This window comes from Ornithorhynchus anatinus, chromosome 14, assembly GCF_004115215.2.
Source record: "Ornithorhynchus anatinus isolate Pmale09 chromosome 14, mOrnAna1.pri.v4, whole genome shotgun sequence".
NCBI classification, from domain to species: domain Eukaryota; kingdom Metazoa; phylum Chordata; class Mammalia; order Monotremata; family Ornithorhynchidae; genus Ornithorhynchus; species Ornithorhynchus anatinus.
In genome coordinates, this window is record NC_041741.1 from 12,871,657 (window position 1) to 12,888,547 (window position 16,891).

At 42.7% G+C, this 16,891-nt stretch overlaps 1 protein-coding gene across 4 annotated transcripts in view; it reads right to left on the reverse strand.

Annotated features, from left to right (window-relative positions):
- The window catches only part of BAZ1A (bromodomain adjacent to zinc finger domain 1A), a 73,193-nt gene that overhangs the window by 1,445 nt on the left and 54,857 nt on the right, over nt 1-16,891 (reverse strand). For 2 of the 4 annotated variants that reach the window (XM_039914048.1, XM_039914047.1), the window contains 11 exons: nt 14,816-14,940; nt 12,314-12,919; nt 9,740-9,903; nt 9,345-9,499; nt 7,709-7,857; nt 6,803-6,898; nt 5,160-5,407; nt 4,852-5,075; nt 3,021-3,502; nt 1,632-1,774; nt 306-393 (listed from right to left, as the gene is read on the reverse strand). In XM_039914048.1, coding sequence (XP_039769982.1) covers nt 306-393; nt 1,632-1,774; nt 3,021-3,502; nt 4,852-5,075; nt 5,160-5,407; nt 6,803-6,898; nt 7,709-7,857; nt 9,345-9,499; nt 9,740-9,903; nt 12,314-12,919; nt 14,816-14,940 — 2,480 coding nt within the window. The remainder of the gene's footprint in view (nt 1-305; nt 394-1,631; nt 1,775-3,020; nt 3,503-4,851; nt 5,076-5,159; nt 5,408-6,802; nt 6,899-7,708; nt 7,858-9,344; nt 9,500-9,739; nt 9,904-12,313; nt 12,920-14,815; nt 14,941-16,891) is intronic. The other 2 variants (XM_001511632.4, XM_001511658.4) reach the window with 1 other exon arrangement.

A 16,891-nucleotide genomic window follows, 5' to 3' on the forward strand; every position in this document is an offset into this window, starting at 1 on the left:
AAATCGTATCAGGTTCACAGTCAAAAACCAAACAATAAACAGGTTCAAAACCCCCACACTCAGGACAGGAGGGGGTGGGGGAGAAGAGGGGACAGTCCAATTCTAAAAGCATATTTGCCTCCAACTCTAGTTCAATAAATCAGTGGTATTTGTTGAGCATTTACTGTTTGCAGAGCACTGTACTAGGAACTTGGGATAGTACCATACCAAAAAGGAGTACGTATAGACAGTTACTTTTCAAGCTGTTTCACCTATATCGGGCAAAACAGAGAATACAGAGCGCAGGGAATAGCGAAGTTACTTACATGCTAATTTGTATTCACATTTGTTCACTTTTTCACGAATAATATTTAAGGCAATAGGTCTTTTGATGATATCATAGTAGTCTGGAACCTGCAAAATTGTAATTGTATTTTAACACATTCTTACAGCGAAGATAATGGAAAAAAAATTTCAAAACCGCCCCCTTGCTATTAATATATATCCAGACTAAGGACTTTTGGCAAAGAGAAAGTAACTCATGAACAATTTAGACATTAGCTAAATCTAATTTTAATACCTTTAGTAACGGAGAATTATTTAAAAAGATACTCTCTGGAGAAATAAGCACCTCATTATCTGAAGGTGGGGTGGGTTGGGGTGGGTATCTGAGTGGTTTAGGAGCCCGCAACCAAGTAAAAGCCACCTTTTCTTTAGGAATTACACGGCAACCCATAGTTCAGCGATAAAAGATTATAGTAAACGGGATAAACAATGTTCATTTCCCTCGCTCTTTTAATTTGGGTTTTTCATGCCATCATTCTGGTTCATTCCTATTGGTACCAATGGCAAACATATATACCTAATTGACATAGTGAGGGTGTTGACTGTTCTCAGACACTCCTGGGCAAGGCCCCACCACACCCACCTTGTTTCTTAACTTCTCTTCCTATCAGCAAACTGGCTGTCCGGCCCCTGGGTAGACTGACCTCTTCCTCTCTGCCACCCCTCCCACTAATCCCCGCCTCCTACGGGGTCTCCTCTTGACAGGGCTCCCTAGCCCTTGGGCAAGTATTTTTGATCAACACACAGAAAGTTCTGCCATTTTTAAGCACTATGATGTGAACTGATAGAGAGGAACAGAGCTGCAAAAGCCAAGGTTTAATTTCATAAATTTAGGACAAGCGATTGAGAATGATGGCAAAAGAAACGAGGGGCTAAATTGATCTAGTTGCCATATTTTTCCATCACAGACTCTGAACTTGGTAGGAATAAGACTGTAGAAGTAGGGATGTTGTCGATCAATAGAGTGGTTCTTTACTTATTCATCTCAATCAGAGTTTAACAACGGTCATAACAGTCAATGGCATTTGAGTGCTTACTATGTGCACAGGATTACTGTAAGCGCGTGAGAGAGTTTCCGCACAACCGAGTTGGTAGACAGGTTTCCTGCCCACAAGGAACCCACTACACCTTAGAATCTTCCTCAATTTTGAGCCCCTTCTGCTCTTGCATTGAGGACACCCAGACAATTGAGTAATGACTTCCTGGAATTCAAGGATCAGTCAAGACAGGGAACCTATCACCCTCAGTTCTCAGAATTCTGTCCCAAGAAAGGGCACACTTTCGACCATCCCGATGGCTGCAGTTACCTGAATTTTGGAAACCAGTTTCAAGAAAGGCCAGCTGTCGTCGTGCCGTACCAGTTCTACTACAAGTTGTTCAAAAGCGGACAGTTCATGGACTCCTCCCTGGCGACCTGAACTTCTTCGGTTCATTGTCTTGGGAGATGAATCTGAAAAATAAGCCACGCAGAATATTCCTTCTTAGGAGTGGAGGGAGAAAGCCAAATATCTTCCATCTAGATTTCTTGTGTAATCCCAAACCCACAGGTAAAAGCCAACAGCATCAAAATCTGTGCCTAAATCAATCGTATTTATTGAGCGCTTACTTATGTGCACAGCACTAAGCGCTTGGGAGAGTACGGCAGAATTAGCAGACGGGTTCCTCGCCCATAAGGAGCTCTGAATTGACAGGTGACACTGGGTTTGCAGGCAGACTTGACTGAGCCCCCTGTTCCTTTATGGTTTTTCTCCATATTCCCTTTAAATTTTTCAATATGGAGAGAGAAAAGGAGCAGCAAAATATCTGACCTTAGTGCTTTTTTTTTTTTGCTACCGGCCTTATGGTTAATTCAGAAAGCTGCATACCCAAGAGACAAAAAGCCGGACTAATTGTCTTCCAAGTTTCTGGATTAGCAGAACTCTTTTAAATGGAGAGGGAAAGGTGTGACAAGTGTTGGAAATGTATTTTCCTCTTCAGAAACTTTCATGTCAAGATGACCTTATGAAAAACTAGAGAAGGGTATTTTGCCATTCTCCCGTCTTCTACTTTGGTAAGGCAAACAGGGTGGTCCAGTGGAAAAAGCATGAGTCTAGGAGTCAGAGGACCTAGGCTGTAATTCTGGCTCCACCACTTGTCTATTGGGTGACTCTTCTTTGTGCTTCAGTTACCTCATCTGTAAAATGAGGAGTAAATCCTAGTCCCTCCTATTTAGACTGTGAGCACCAAGTGGAACAGGGACTACATCCAACCCAATTACCTTATATCTACCCTGCGTTTAGTGCTTGGCACACAGTACATAATTATCATAAAAAAAAATAGAATACCACCAAATATATACTAGTAGACAGGCTCCCAATTCTAAGAAAATCTGCTTTAAAGAACTATCCAGTAAGGTTTAGGTACTCATGAGAAACAATACACCTTAATTTGGTAAAACATACAATCTCCCAACAACAGTAACATTACTTATTTGAAGGGGGAGAGGTGGGAGAAGACGTGGGGGACGGACAGGATTGTCTCACTCTATAAGAAAAAGGTGAGAAACCTGGGAAAAAACTCTCCCCATCGCATGCCACCCTCCAAGTTCCAAAACAGGTTTTTAAGTGTTGTAGTTTTGGAAATGAATTTGGTGGTGAAAGCAGGGGAGGCAACTTAGCTGAGGAGCAGTAATTACTGTTAGACAACACACGCTCTACCTGTAGATTGTCGTTTTCTGCCTCTTCTCTTGGGCTCACTATCCTGAAGAGAGAATTTTGGTGAGGAATTTAATGATCTTGTCCGCTCACTTGTGGCAGTGGCAATGACCCTGAAGCTGGGAAAGCCGGAGGGGCTGTTTTCTGGTGTGTTTTCTGCAGTTTTCCTGCCCCTTCGCCTCCTACGAGGACTGAGAAGTTCAACAAACACATCTGCTTGCAACGAGCCATGGCTCTGACGAGTCGAGCGGCTTGGAAATCTTGAAGAAGGCTTAGTTTCCGTAGTAGGGGCCGATCTTATCTTTCTTAGGCCTCTCCCGGTAGTTTTAGAGGCAGACCCGCTTTGTTTGGGGGTATTCTGCTGACTCCGAGAACCATATCTCCCAGAGTCCTGGCGCTGGCTGCTTCGACTTGAGAAAGGAGTACTAAGTCGGCTTCTGGTTTTGATTGATAGTCTTACTTGTGGTCTTCCGCGCTTTGGAGGACTGTAAATATTTAATGCGGAAAATTACTGCCTAAATCAGTTCTGAGCACATTTCCCCCCCAGCCCCACCACGCATTTTAAATCTGAAATGGTTACTGTAGTGTGGTATCTAATGTCCGTCCAATAAAACTGGTTGGCAACTTCCCTCGAAGTAGACTCTCAACTTAGCCTTTTTGCAAAATTAACCATGAACTACTCCTCTGTTAACTACCGTTAAAGGGCAGAAGAGATTTTATTCAAGAAAAACTTAGACACTTGTGACCACTACATTCAAGACCTCCAAGCAGTATGGCCTAGTGGATAATGCATGTGGATAAAGCATGGGCCTGGGAATCAGAGGACCTGGGTTCTAATCCTGCCTCTGCCACTTGCCCAAGGTCACAGCAGACAAATCAAGACTTCTCAGTGCCTCAGTTACCTCATCTGTAAAACGGGGATTAAGACTATAAAGTCCTATGTGGGACATGGACTGTGCCCAACCTCATTAGCTTGTACCTAAACCAGCACTTAGTACAGTGCCTGGCATGAAAGTAAAGAGCTTAACAAATAGCTTAAAACACACACACACAAAAATCAGTTCCTTACTAGTTCCCATTCTTTTCCTGTTATACCCAAACTCACATTCTTGGCTCCTTCCAAGTGAACTGACTACATAAGCTCCTTTATCTACTTAGAATTCCCTCCCCACCTTCAAACCCCTCCTAAAAAAAAAACCAAAAAACAACACCTCTTCAGGTCATATCAGTTCATCAGCCACCCTCAACACTTCTGTTATTCATTTTTTGGATTCTTTGTTGCCAGCTGTACCTATATTTTCTCTCGTTTCCACACAATTTGATTCTCCCTGTTTTCCCCATAAGACTGCAAGTTATTAAGAGCAAGGACCATGTGTACAGCTCTCTACTCACTGTTCTCGCAGACCAGAAGAGAAGGTTAAAACACATCTCAAAACCAAATATTTTATCAAGCAACTATTTTCATGCAGAGTAACGAATGCACAATGCTATACTCTCATTCTTAAAAATGAAAATTGACTTGAAGTTAAATATCAGGTATTTGACTCATCAACCATAACAAGAAAATAGGGGCTTGGTAAAAAATGAAAATTCAATCAAGAGGGCATTTGGTTATATGGATTCAGAGCCCTATTTACCCTGGACTTCAGAGAAATATCAATTCCAAGATTCTCTACTTCTTGGAAAGTATGGCCGAATGAGGATAGTACGAAAACAGTAAATTATTCATTGAAATTCTCACAGTGAAGTTATTGAGAGTTTCAACTGTCAAACACCAGTGAGGGAGTTAAGCTTCCTTAGATATGTCAACAGAGTTTTGATGGTTTTTACTTACCTCACTTCTTCCTCTTCTTGAGATTCATCCTCTTCCTCCTGCTCTATCTCATAATCCTCTTCTTCACTTTGCCCAACTTCACCATAGTCATCCTCTTCCTCCTCTCCCATCTGTTCTTCCTGCTCTTCATCACTTTCCACGGATGGTCTCTGTCTGGAGGAGAGGCGTCTTGAGCGTTGCTTCGGTCGACACTCTGGGCAGAACCAGTCTCCTTCGGGAACAGCCTGGCATTATATACACGAGACTCCATTAATACCCTGTGTCCCTTAGTCTCAATTCTTACCTGAAAAGTGGTCCGCTAAAATTACCTTGAGTTTCGGCCTCACGCAATAGGTATGGTGACCTCGATCGCAGCCGTCACAGAGCACCATGCTTTCGGCATCACCCTTCTTTCGGCATATCTTACAGCGAGCATTCAGGATAGACTTAGACCAAATGACACTTCGATCCAAGGTAGAGAGATGGAGGAAGACTTGGGAAAGGCTGGCAGAGGCCAGGAGAGATTCTCTCCAACGATCCAAGACAGTCTTATAAGAACGACCACTGTCACTTGCATCTTAAATGAATAGGAAGAGGAAGAGTCACATTTTCTGGTCAAATGTTTGAGTACTGACAGTAGATTTTACCATCCCTTCCATGTGGTTTACTGGGATATGGAAACTGAATTGACTTGGCATAAGGAATGCGACAACTCCACAAAGGATAAATGTTCATGATATAAATCACTTGAAATTCATAAACTACCAGAGTTGAGGAGCTTCTGCTTGAATGTCAGATTTCAACACAGTGAAATGCAGACATCAATTCTAACTACCAAAGAGTACCTTCTACATTCTGATATACGGCAGAGCTCAAGGAGGATACCATACATAAAGAAAAGCTAGCTATATGTATATATTAAATAAAAAGAAACTGGTTTAAAGCAAACATTAAAGCAGTAATCTTCCCCATTTATAAAGACAAAGGCAAGATTTCTGTCCAAATCAAATAAATACAAGGCGTGTGGTACTGCTCACTGATTAGGGAGGAGCAAACCCCTGTTTCCAAGGTAACACCATTTCAGGATTACTCAATCCCATATTTGGGCTGGAATTAAAAAATGGATCTGCAAAAGAGCATCTGTTGAGAAAAATTTAAAGGACCAGCATCTGTTGCCCCCAGTGTCCACATCAGAGAGTTGGAGGTCTCCATCCAGGTAAGAGAAGTCAACATGGAAGCCCTCCTCTCTCATCTCGCCTTCTCCCACCCGTTCTACCATTGCAAGCAGTAGGGGCCCCGGAGAGATGGCTTGGCGAGATTTCTGGGGCCATGGGCCCATAGGAAACATCCCCACACAAACCTCCAACCCACAGTGCAGTAAGGTAACCATTTTTGGTGGCTGATGCCTGTTAAGATGATGGATAAATAATGACATGTTTTCAGACAATAAAATGGACAGGGAATATTTGGAATCCCACTGTGGACTTCTGAAGTTTTTAATAGAAAGTAGTTACAATAACAATGAAAGTAAACTCTCCCATTCATCTCCCATTGTGAGCAGGTGGGTGTCTGTAAAAAATTCACCCAGAGCTATATGACTAGCTGTGGCAATATCCTCTCTCACGGAGGAGAGCAGGAAGCCTTTCATTGTGGCCAGGAAAACTCAAGCTCTGAATTTTATTATCGCATAATTTGCTAATCTAGGTGTACAGTTCTTAATACCCTTCTTTTATGGAGTTTACATAGCTTGAATGTGAAGAGTGGAGGAGGGATTGGGTTTTTAGGCTGTGTTAAATTCAAGTTGGTCTAACACAGACTCAAATGTCCGAAAGTTTATTTACAGATTATCAGAGCCCAGATAAAGTAGGAGACAACCGCCTATAAAACTGGAAAATGTCTGCAACCTGAGTAGAGCAATCCTCCAAATTTTGTTTAAGGCTCCTTACAAAGAAACAATAAGATAAAAGTTTACCATCTCTCTTACTAGTCTGTTCTTCCTCTTTCTTTCTTTCGTCCTCCTTTCTCTTTCTAGTTCCCTTTGGAACTCTTTTATTAATTTCTGCATTACCTAATTTTAAAATCAGTAGAAGTTAGTTGAAGGGTTTCAGTTACAATCCAACGTTAGGAAAAAGCAGGAAGGTTTAAACTTAGCATCAAACAATTCTATAATAAGTGCAACTAAATGTTTATCAGGAAGAGCAAAAACTATCTTCCTAGCAAAACATCTACTAAAGAGCTATAGTTAAAGATAAAGACAGGGGAGGGAGGGGTTGTGACTGTTTTTCAGTGTGAAAATCTGGCTGGGTCTCTTACATATCCAATCGTATTTATTGAGCACCGTGTACAGTGCTCTGCACACTGTACTAAGCAACTGAGAGAATATATTACAGAGTTGATAGACACATTTCCTGTCCACAACAAGCTCACAGTCTAGAGGGGGAGACAGACATTAATGTAAATAAATAAACTACAGATGCCTACATAAGTGCTGGAGGTTGAGGGGGGTTGAATTAAAGGGAGCAAGGTGATGCAGAAGGGAGTGGGAAAAGAGGAAATGAGACCTTAAATAGGAAAGAGGAAGGAGATACCATGATGCTGGGGGCAGGGGGAGGGGAGGCGCCCAGGCTGCTCCTCCCCATACACACTGGGAAATTCCTGGCTCTCCCTGGCCCCTATCCAACCAAGGCGGGCCACTAAGCTTCCTGGAATTACCTCTTTTGAAAGAAAGGCATATCCTTTCCGATATTTCATTGCAGCTTCCCCCCCACTGACAATCTGCTGAAAATTAACCCTTTTGTTAATTAAGGAAGGTTCTCTTTGGGCTTCTGTTTAGAATATAGCAGTAGCAAAAAGCGAATGCGTGGACCCAGATACTTACCAAGTGGTGCTTTGAGGAACCGACGCTCAATGCCTTGTTCGATTTGAAGTAGTGCACTGGCCAGGTAATGGACCATGTTACTGACTGGCTGCGGTGTGCTTGTACTGGTTGAGACAGCGCTTGACGTTTCTGTTTTTATCCCCAGAAGTCTACAATTTTGAAATACAGTTTGTGTTAGACCCCCAAACACAATAAAGATCTTCCAATACTATCTTTCAGATCTGAGTATAAAGGGAAGAAAGACGCGCTATCATAATAATAATAAAAAACAATCCAGGTAAATCCCATTAATCTGAAACAGATATTTTCTAGAGGAGTGGAACTCCACTTAAACTGTTCTCTACAGTGAAACATTTCCTCAGAGTAGGGGATCAATTGATGAGCCTGGGAGTCCTTGAAAAGACCAGAAAGACGACAGTGCCAACAGAGGGTGAGGAAAATTTAAAAAAGGAGCGCAGAGAATTATCACACTTCAAAAAATGAATTTCAGGGGAAAAAAAAATTGGATTTGAAAGCAATGACAGGCCAAAAAAAAATTTACAAAGTTATCTGAACAACTGCCTGCTCATAAGTTTGGTAAAAAAGAGTACTTTATCGATATTACAGCTCCCTAATGCAGAAAAAAATTACTACGATAGGGAACTTAAGCGTAGAGTCAAGTCAATTATGGCTGGTGACTGGTTCAGTTCGGTGTACAATAGTGACACCTTAAAGAAACTGGGAACTAGTGTATCCTTGGTCAACCAATATAATAGGATCCTGTGGATGGGCTCTACATAGTTATACATTTGATCACAGACCACACTTTCAGTAATCACATGACTCTGGTTGACATTTTATTACTTATTTTCTTAGAGATTCACTGAGGGTAGCAATGGTGGTCCAAGGTAAGTGGGAAGGCAGCAGGCAAAGGAGAGGCAGAGGGCCAGAAACAGAAATCAGATCAATCAGAAATCAGATCTCTTCACCCCGCAAATACACACACCACTCTGCTTCCCCTCAAGTGCCGTGGGCTCCAAATCTAGGTCTGTGGCTGAAAGAGCCACTGCTGTTGCTACTGGCCAGTGTTTCTGGTGCATGGAGGCTGCATACGGCATCAGCTCCTTCAGTCCAAAGCCAGCTACCTCAGGCGGCGGATGGCCCACCTGTTACACTTCCCTCCCCCGGTTCCCTGTACTTCCAGTTTTTCTGCAGGCTGCACAGAACACTATAGGAGGCCGTAGGCAGGCAGCCTGCAAGCTTCATATGCTTAGCTTGGGAATGATTTTCTGGGCAGGGAGGTTGTCATGGCTTTAATCACATGAGCTTCTTCTTCTCTTTCCTATCTTCTCCTCTTTAAAGAGGATTAAAACAATTTTGATTAGAAAAAACCAAAAAAACTCCAAGATTAAAGAAGTCGGCCAAAGCTAACACAGCACACTCAAGATACCTACTGTCCAGAAATTGGTAAGATTGGTTGCTGATGCATAGAGATCACAGAGGCCTTTGGGCTCAGAAGAGCAGGAGTTCACTGGTATCTTAGAAGTTACGTAAGTTCTGATAAGTCGTAACTTTTTTAAAAAAAAGATTAATTTAAGCAATTGTAAAGATGTTATTTTACACAATAATCGTAATGGGAAGTGTTGCTGTCACCTACCTATCTTTTACGATGAATTTGGCTTGGTCATCAATTTCCATCTCTTCTACATCTTCATTCACAGTTTTAATAATCCCATTTTCCTTATTTTCCTCGTTCAATAGCTCATACCTTCCACTTTCTAAGGCTGCTCTCCAGGTTTGTCGGTCTGTAACCTACAATGAAAACCAAAATAAAATTTTAAATGCTTATCTAGAATAAATCTTATATTGGCTAATGATGGAAAAGACAATGAAATTTTTCAAAGATGACAGGGCCTGTTAAGCTATGCTCTTCAACTTTCTGACCCATGCAAATTCAGTATTTCTGATGTTCCTTAATTTCAGTAAATGAACCCAAACATTAGCAGAGTTCAGTCCCAATAGCTTGCATGAGCAGATGAAAATTAATGGTACCTTAATTGCCCCAAGTGTTCCTTGGTAGATTCTATCTTCAATGTCCAAAAGAAAGTCTCTCAGCCTCAATTCAAGCTGCTTTTCTGCAGTCATTTGAGAAGTATCATATGTACTGGACAGTCTCCCTCGTCCCAAAGTCGGTTTGCTTTCGGTTTGAGCTTTATCTGCAACAAATCAAGCATATCTATGATGATTTTTCACTTCTTAATATTCTTTTAAGACAGCGTTCCTAGCAGCTTGAGGTAAACCAGGTAAACACCTCATTCAGAAAACACTTGTAAGAATGACATTTCCACAAAATGGTACTGAGTATCTAGTGGCTTGGTTTTGAAAAAGAAAAGGTTTGGAAGTGGGAAAGGAGTGTGCAACAAAATTATATCCACATGAATGACAATCTAAGAGAAAACTCTGAACGGTTAAACCCCCAATTTCGAAGTGCTTTACAAGAATGCATAATATTGAGCGTAATGAACAAGAAAAGACATTTTGTGATCACAAATCCTTCTCCAGTCTCATTAGTGCTTTAAAAACACCAATCATGAAGTGAGGAGTAAGATTTCAGTTTTATTAAACTCGCTGGATTTTTGAAAATGGGCTACCATGGGCACTAGTGACATCTGACCCCCATGTAGGAGAAGCGGCCATCCTTGGTGCCCGGGCCTGGCACCCCTTACATCTGACTCCCATGGCAGAGAAGCCTGCCAGTAAGGGGTGCCAGGCCCGGGCACCAAGGATGGCTACTTCTCCTCTGTTCCAGGGTGCCACCCAATTCTTGCTTCCCGCTGCTCAGGCTGCAAGCACAACTTGAACAGTAGAAGGGCAACTTTTCTGCAAGACAGAGAGCAGGATATATGATGCCTTTACAGGTAGAAGGCAGAATTAAAAGCTACTACTACTAAGTCTCCAGTATTTGTGCTATTTATTGAGTGCTTACTGCAGAAAGAGTACTAAGAAGTTGGTAGAGTGCAATACAACAGAGTTGGTAGACACAATCTCTACCCACAAGGGGCTTTCAGTTTCGAGGGGAAGACCTATTTAAAATGAATTATGGATAAGTACATAAGTGCTGGGGGATTGATGATGGGGTGAATAGCAAGTGCCTAAAGGTTACAGATCCAAGTGTCCCATCCTGTGACGGGACAGGGAACGTGGTTCCCAACTCTGTTACACTGTATTCTCCCAAGTGCTTAGTACAGTGCTCTGCACATAATAAACGCTCAATAAATACCATTGGTTGATAAGTTCCTGCTCCATGGAAATGGGGATGATGGTGCCACTCCAGAAACACTCAACCCAGATCTCTAACGAGACTAGAGACTTTAGAGTCAGGGGTGAACTGGTGGCTTTCTGGCCTATAAGCTCTTCCCATTTGTCCTCTTCCCATCCTCATGCCCTTTAAAATCCCTGCCCCGTTCTAACCCCCATGTTCAATATGAAAAGCTGGCACCTATACCCACCCCAACGCAGTGTGCGGGGCCCCCTGCAAGATTTATATGTACGGTGAAGGAAATGAGGAAGTCAGAGGGGAAAAGGGGAGGAGACAAGACTACACCACTATCAAGAAACTGGCAAGAATGCTAGTATTAGACATGTGTAATTACTGGTTTTTAATGCAAGTCTGTGCCCGAAGAGATCATGCTGAACTAAAGATTCTAGAGCAAACAGTTTCATTTCAGGTGAGCCTCAAAGAGACCGTGGGGAATGCTTCAAGCCATTTATAAACTGCCATCAGTATAATCGCTTGGCATTATGATATTAATACTGATGGCTGTAAAGGACTGAAAAGTTACTGGACTCTCACCAGTGTTCTTAGTCCACAAATGCCATCGGCATCAGACAGCAGCTGCATTTAAAGCACTACAGAGTTTATCCAACAACTCAGGGCAGTCCGGGATTGCTGGTTGGAGAGAGGTGGCCCGGTCACTGGAGAGGTGGGGCTGCGGCTGCTGGCAACCTAGAGGTTGCAGGGGCCGGCGCTGAGGCCCATGGCCACCACAGATATGAGTATAGTTAACCATCAACAGGCAAAACCACAAAACAAAAACAAAATCCCTGTAATCGGAGGGATGGTTCCGATCCACTTATAAAGGAATTAATCAAGGTCTCTGAATTCCTCATTTGCAGATCACCCCTACGCAAATCGTTTTATAATAATGAACCAAAAGCATACTTTTGGGGGTCACTGTGTATGGGGGGGGGGAGGAGGAGAAGAAAAACAGTTTAACTTGTGTCTAGACAGTGAGAGAAAGATGCCTTCCACTTTGAATCAAGTGTTTTCTATTACTGCAAACCAGCATGAGTGGTGTCTTGATGGCTGTGATTTCAATACCCCAAATATATTCACCACAAAGGAAATCTCAAACTAAAAAACTTTAAAAAGCTTAAAAAAAAAAAAAAAAAAGGTAATTGCTAGCATACCAGAAAGCTGATCTCTCTTGAAAATGAAGACCCAGCAGAGACGAACTTGAGCATTATTGCTCCAGTTCACCAAAACTGGGCAAGCTGGACCCATAGCTATTTCTAGGAACCACTGTTGTGAAACTGAATTGAAAAATCATTCCGCAGAAACTTTACCTGGAATATGGAACTTTTCCTCTGAAAAACCAGCTAGTTGTTCACATATTCTGCCTTTTTCTTGCAAGAGAATTTCTTTTAAGGCACTTTCCCTATGGCCACGAGAATTAAGAGCCTCAATGAGTTGGTCCAGTTGTTCCTGGGAACTGTAAAAGCACCAACGGTTTGGCTTATGCACCGGCCTTGGCATCTGTATGGCAACACTGTACGGAACTTGGTCAATAATGGAGGTAGATTCAGCCTTCAGACATTCTCCAGTTTTAGTAGATACCTGAGGTTCATTTGCCACCCGAGGCTGTACATTATTTTGAAAGGCCGATGGCCTGGGCAACAACATATCTTCTGTGAGGCCAGAATAATCCTCTTCTATAAACAACCCAGGAATAGAAGGGAAGATCCAATACCGCCTATACATGCGGTCACGGCCCAAAGGAAAAATGTTGGTACAGGCTGTGGCGTTTTGAATTTTTTCGAGAAGATCCTTTTCCTTTTTTTGTTGCTCCCGTTTTAATGTTTCTTCTTCATCAGCTGTAAGAGACTTTCTCTTGGCACATCCGGGATCTTCTTGCCTTATGAAATCTTTAAATCCATTTTGACTTCTTCTCCCTATGAATGGGATGGATAGTATTTACTAAAACAGCACTTCTGGTCAAACTCAGCTGATTTAAAGGATGCAGAGAGGAATGGGTGGAGGGGATACTGTCACAGGTTAATACTACAACAAATATTGTTTATGTACAACACCCAAATTCAAATAACACAAATCATACAGGACCCAAATCATTCCACCCACTTAAGGCTGAAATTATTACTAGCGTTCACTAAACATCTACTAGCTGAAACATCCTCTTGCCAAGTACAAAACAACCAATACTTGGGACTGTGAGCCACATGTGGGACAGAGAATGTGTTGCACCTGATTATCTTGTATCCACTCCCAGAGATTAGTACAGCACTAGACACAAATTAGGTGTTTAACAAGTACCATGAAAACAAGCGACACTTTCCTTGCCTACAAGGAGCTTTCAATATATACGAGATAAACATAAGTATGAACAATTGAATAAATGAATATTCCGAACTGCCAGTGATAGGTATAAGGTAATGGATTTGTATGACTTGGATTGCTGGGAATTAACCATGGAGGGAATATTGGAGGAGGTGGACTTTCAGGAGGGCTTTGAACATGGGGGGAGGGTGGGAGTTTCAAGCTGGGGAAATATCATGAGTGAAGGGACAGAGGCAGGAGACTCGAGAGCAAGGTACAAGTAGAAAGCTAATGGGGGTACGACCAATTGAGTGGGTTGGGAAGTAGCATGGGAAGAGAACAGATATATAAATGGGGAGAACTGGAGGAAAGTCTTGAAGCTGAACTGTGTGAGATGTTTTTGCTTTATGCAGAGAGACACGGGGGACCAGTGAAGGCTTGAGGAGTACAGAGATGTGTGCCAAGGAGAAGGGCCTGTAGAATCAGCATTGTGGGCAGGGAATCTATTTATTGTTAACTGTACTCTCCCAAGCGTTTAGTACAGTGCTTTGCACTTAGAAAGTGTTCAATAAATACGACTGTGTGAATGAATGCAGAAAGGGCTTCTAAAATAAAGGGGAGAGTCAGGCTTAATTAAGGTCTGTTTAAAGAAAGAAGCAGCAGGCCTAGTGGAAAGAGCATGGGCCTGAGAGTCAGAGGACCTGGGTTCCAATCCCAGCTCTGCTACTTGTCTGCTGGATGACCTTGAGGAAGTCACTTCACTTCTCTGTCCCTCACTTATCTGTAAAATGGGAATGAAAACTATGAGCCCCTGTGGGACATGGACTGTTTCCAACCTGATATCTTGTATCTAAACATAGGCCTTAATATAGTGCCTGGCACATAGTAAGGGCTTAACAAATGCCATTTAAAAAGGGGGGGGGGGGGAGACACAGAGAAAGACGACTCATAGCCAGGGGAGAGTAAGAGACCTAAGACAGCAGTATGGGAGAGGAAAGGAGTGGAGGCAAGTGCCTTTAGAAGATAAGGAGGGAGAGGATCAATGGTGTAGATAGAGCTGAGGCAAGAAACCTCTTCTTGAGTGATGGCAAGGAAGGAGGAGAAAGATGAGGCCTGGGGAGATGAAGTGATGAGGAGATGATGGAGAAACTCTGGTAAGCAAAACAAAGACTTTAAAAAGTATCCTCCTTTAAGATGAACATTTTTTTAATTGATTAAAATTTCCAATTAGACTCACCACCTTCGAAGGTGACAGAGGTAGGATGCTACCCTAGAGCCAAGTTTTGTCTGAGCCTTATGTGCATGTTCACTTTAAAATAAAGAGCCAAACAATGACATTTTCAAAATGCAAATAATTTCACACAATTAAAGGTTACTTAATAGAAACTTCATAGAATAAAGTGAAACAGACAGCTTTTTACTGACTACCTGTCAAAAGCAGCCAGACAATAGGGACAATCAGGATGCCTTTTCCTTTCATTTCAGAAAGTGTAAAAGAGAAGATCCAATATTACCTCGTCTTCCTCTTTTACTGGATCCCAGATCCTCCTCATCTTCTGTGACAGTATCCTGATCCTGTTCCTTCTGTTCAATTTCTTTGCTCTCAGTGCTAGTATCTAGATCCTCCCGTTCCTCTTCCCTTAGAGCAGAAAAGAAAGATATTTCAAGTCAATTAAGTATGTGTGGTGCCTCTTCATATGCTGTGCTTTTTCTCCAAACTGAGAATTAAGGTATTTCCAAAGCTGCTTCCATTTATATTCAATCATCTACAAGTCAATCATCTACAATTATTATTATTATGGTATTTATTAACACATTCTATGTGCCAAGCACTGTTGTAACTTTATAAGTTAAGATACGTGAACTTGGGAACAAGTTATTTTGCTCATACTTTCCCTCTGTATAAGCAATATGTTAGCAAAGCACACAATATGCCTATACCCACTCATAAATGCAGACAAGATGGAAGAGTGAGGGCCTTGTAAAGCCCAAGGCAGCAAGGAGAGCCGTTAGTGCGGGAGTTAGCATTTGACCTGCTCGTCCTATAGTTTTCCCTCACTCTCCCCTCCAATCACCATGTGATTAAGGAATTCCTCCCCTTTCTCATTCCCCACCCCTGTGGCATTTGGGAGACATCAGGCCTCACTGACAGCCAGTTAGCCTCCTATGGAGTGTGGCAACTATTGATAATAGCGGTAATAATTAGTGATATTTATTCTCAGGCCCCTGCTCTTCCTACTAAATCACGAGGCCTTGCTGTTATTGCCGACTGGCTGTGGGATAGACCAGCCCAGGTATAGGTCGACTCATGATCGCCACATATATGCCAAGAAAATCTACCTAACCAGCCTGATCCACCATTTGGTTTTGGGCCACAGAAATCCCTGGAGACAGAGCAGTAAAACTAGCAGAAAGGGAGTTGGATGTTGAAACTGAGAAGGGGAAAGGGCAGGGTACATTCCAGACTCCGGAGTCTGATCACTGAAGCGCCATGCCCTCTAGCCCCACTTTCTGGAGTTCAGCTTGAAGGTGACTGGTCTGCTCTGTTGGCCCTTCTGGCCCTGACAGGGTGGGTGGCCACTGCTGAGGGACAAAACCTGGCTTCACATCTCATTCTTTTCAGCTGGGGTTCCGGTTCAAGTCCCACCCCAGTGAACAAGCAGATCTATGCTTATATTATGGATGACAACATTGACTATCCATTTATGAGACTCTTAGAGAGGGCCCACAGGCTGCTGGGGAGACAAAGATCAGCCCTGGCTCCTCTGTTACTTGGTCACTGGCAGCTTTGAGGAGGGAAATTAATTCCCCCAGCTTAATTGTCCCCTTCTCCCTGCCCTGCTTGTCCCTCCCGTTCAGAGAATAGCAACTGGAGAAATCACCTGGGCGGTGAGCTCATGCTCCCTGGGGGACTATGCTGCTCCTTCTGGCCAGTGCCAGAGTTCCAACCTTGCCCCCAGAGGGGCTGCTTGGGATTCGGAAGCCCAATTCTTTGGGTTTGATTCACGTATTTTTTGCCAGGCTGGGAACAGAACCCAAACCATTGGCCTTTCCCAGAACTGCAGAGATCTCAGTAAGTGGAACCTTCTCATTACAGCTTACGCCCTGACCTCTCTTACCGTGGGCCTACTACTATTCTATTCTAGTGCTTTTCTTGCTCTTTTCTAGCACCAGTCTGGCTGTGTCTGTGGCTTCCCCTTCACCAAATACCCTTACCTGCATGGATACTACATTTTGCACCTCTTCTTTATCCACCCCAAGAGCCTATTTACCAGATTTGCAACTTTGTTGGAGATTGGCTTGGTGGGACTGGGACTAGAGACCTAAATACCGGCAAACAAACCCTAGTAAAGTTGGTGTACCTACAAGGAGATGGAAACCTCAAAGGAAGTGAATTACAATCCTCCCTGTCCCAACCCAATAATAAAAATTTTAGGCTTTAAAATTCTAAACAATGCAAATATTTCACTTGGAAGTTTTGCTCTTTAGCCCAGATTGGGAAAGGCAAATCAAATAAAAAGCAATGTCTTCAGAGGAAGATGATACTTGCATTTCTCCTGTGTTTCATTAGAGACATTTCGTCTGCACAA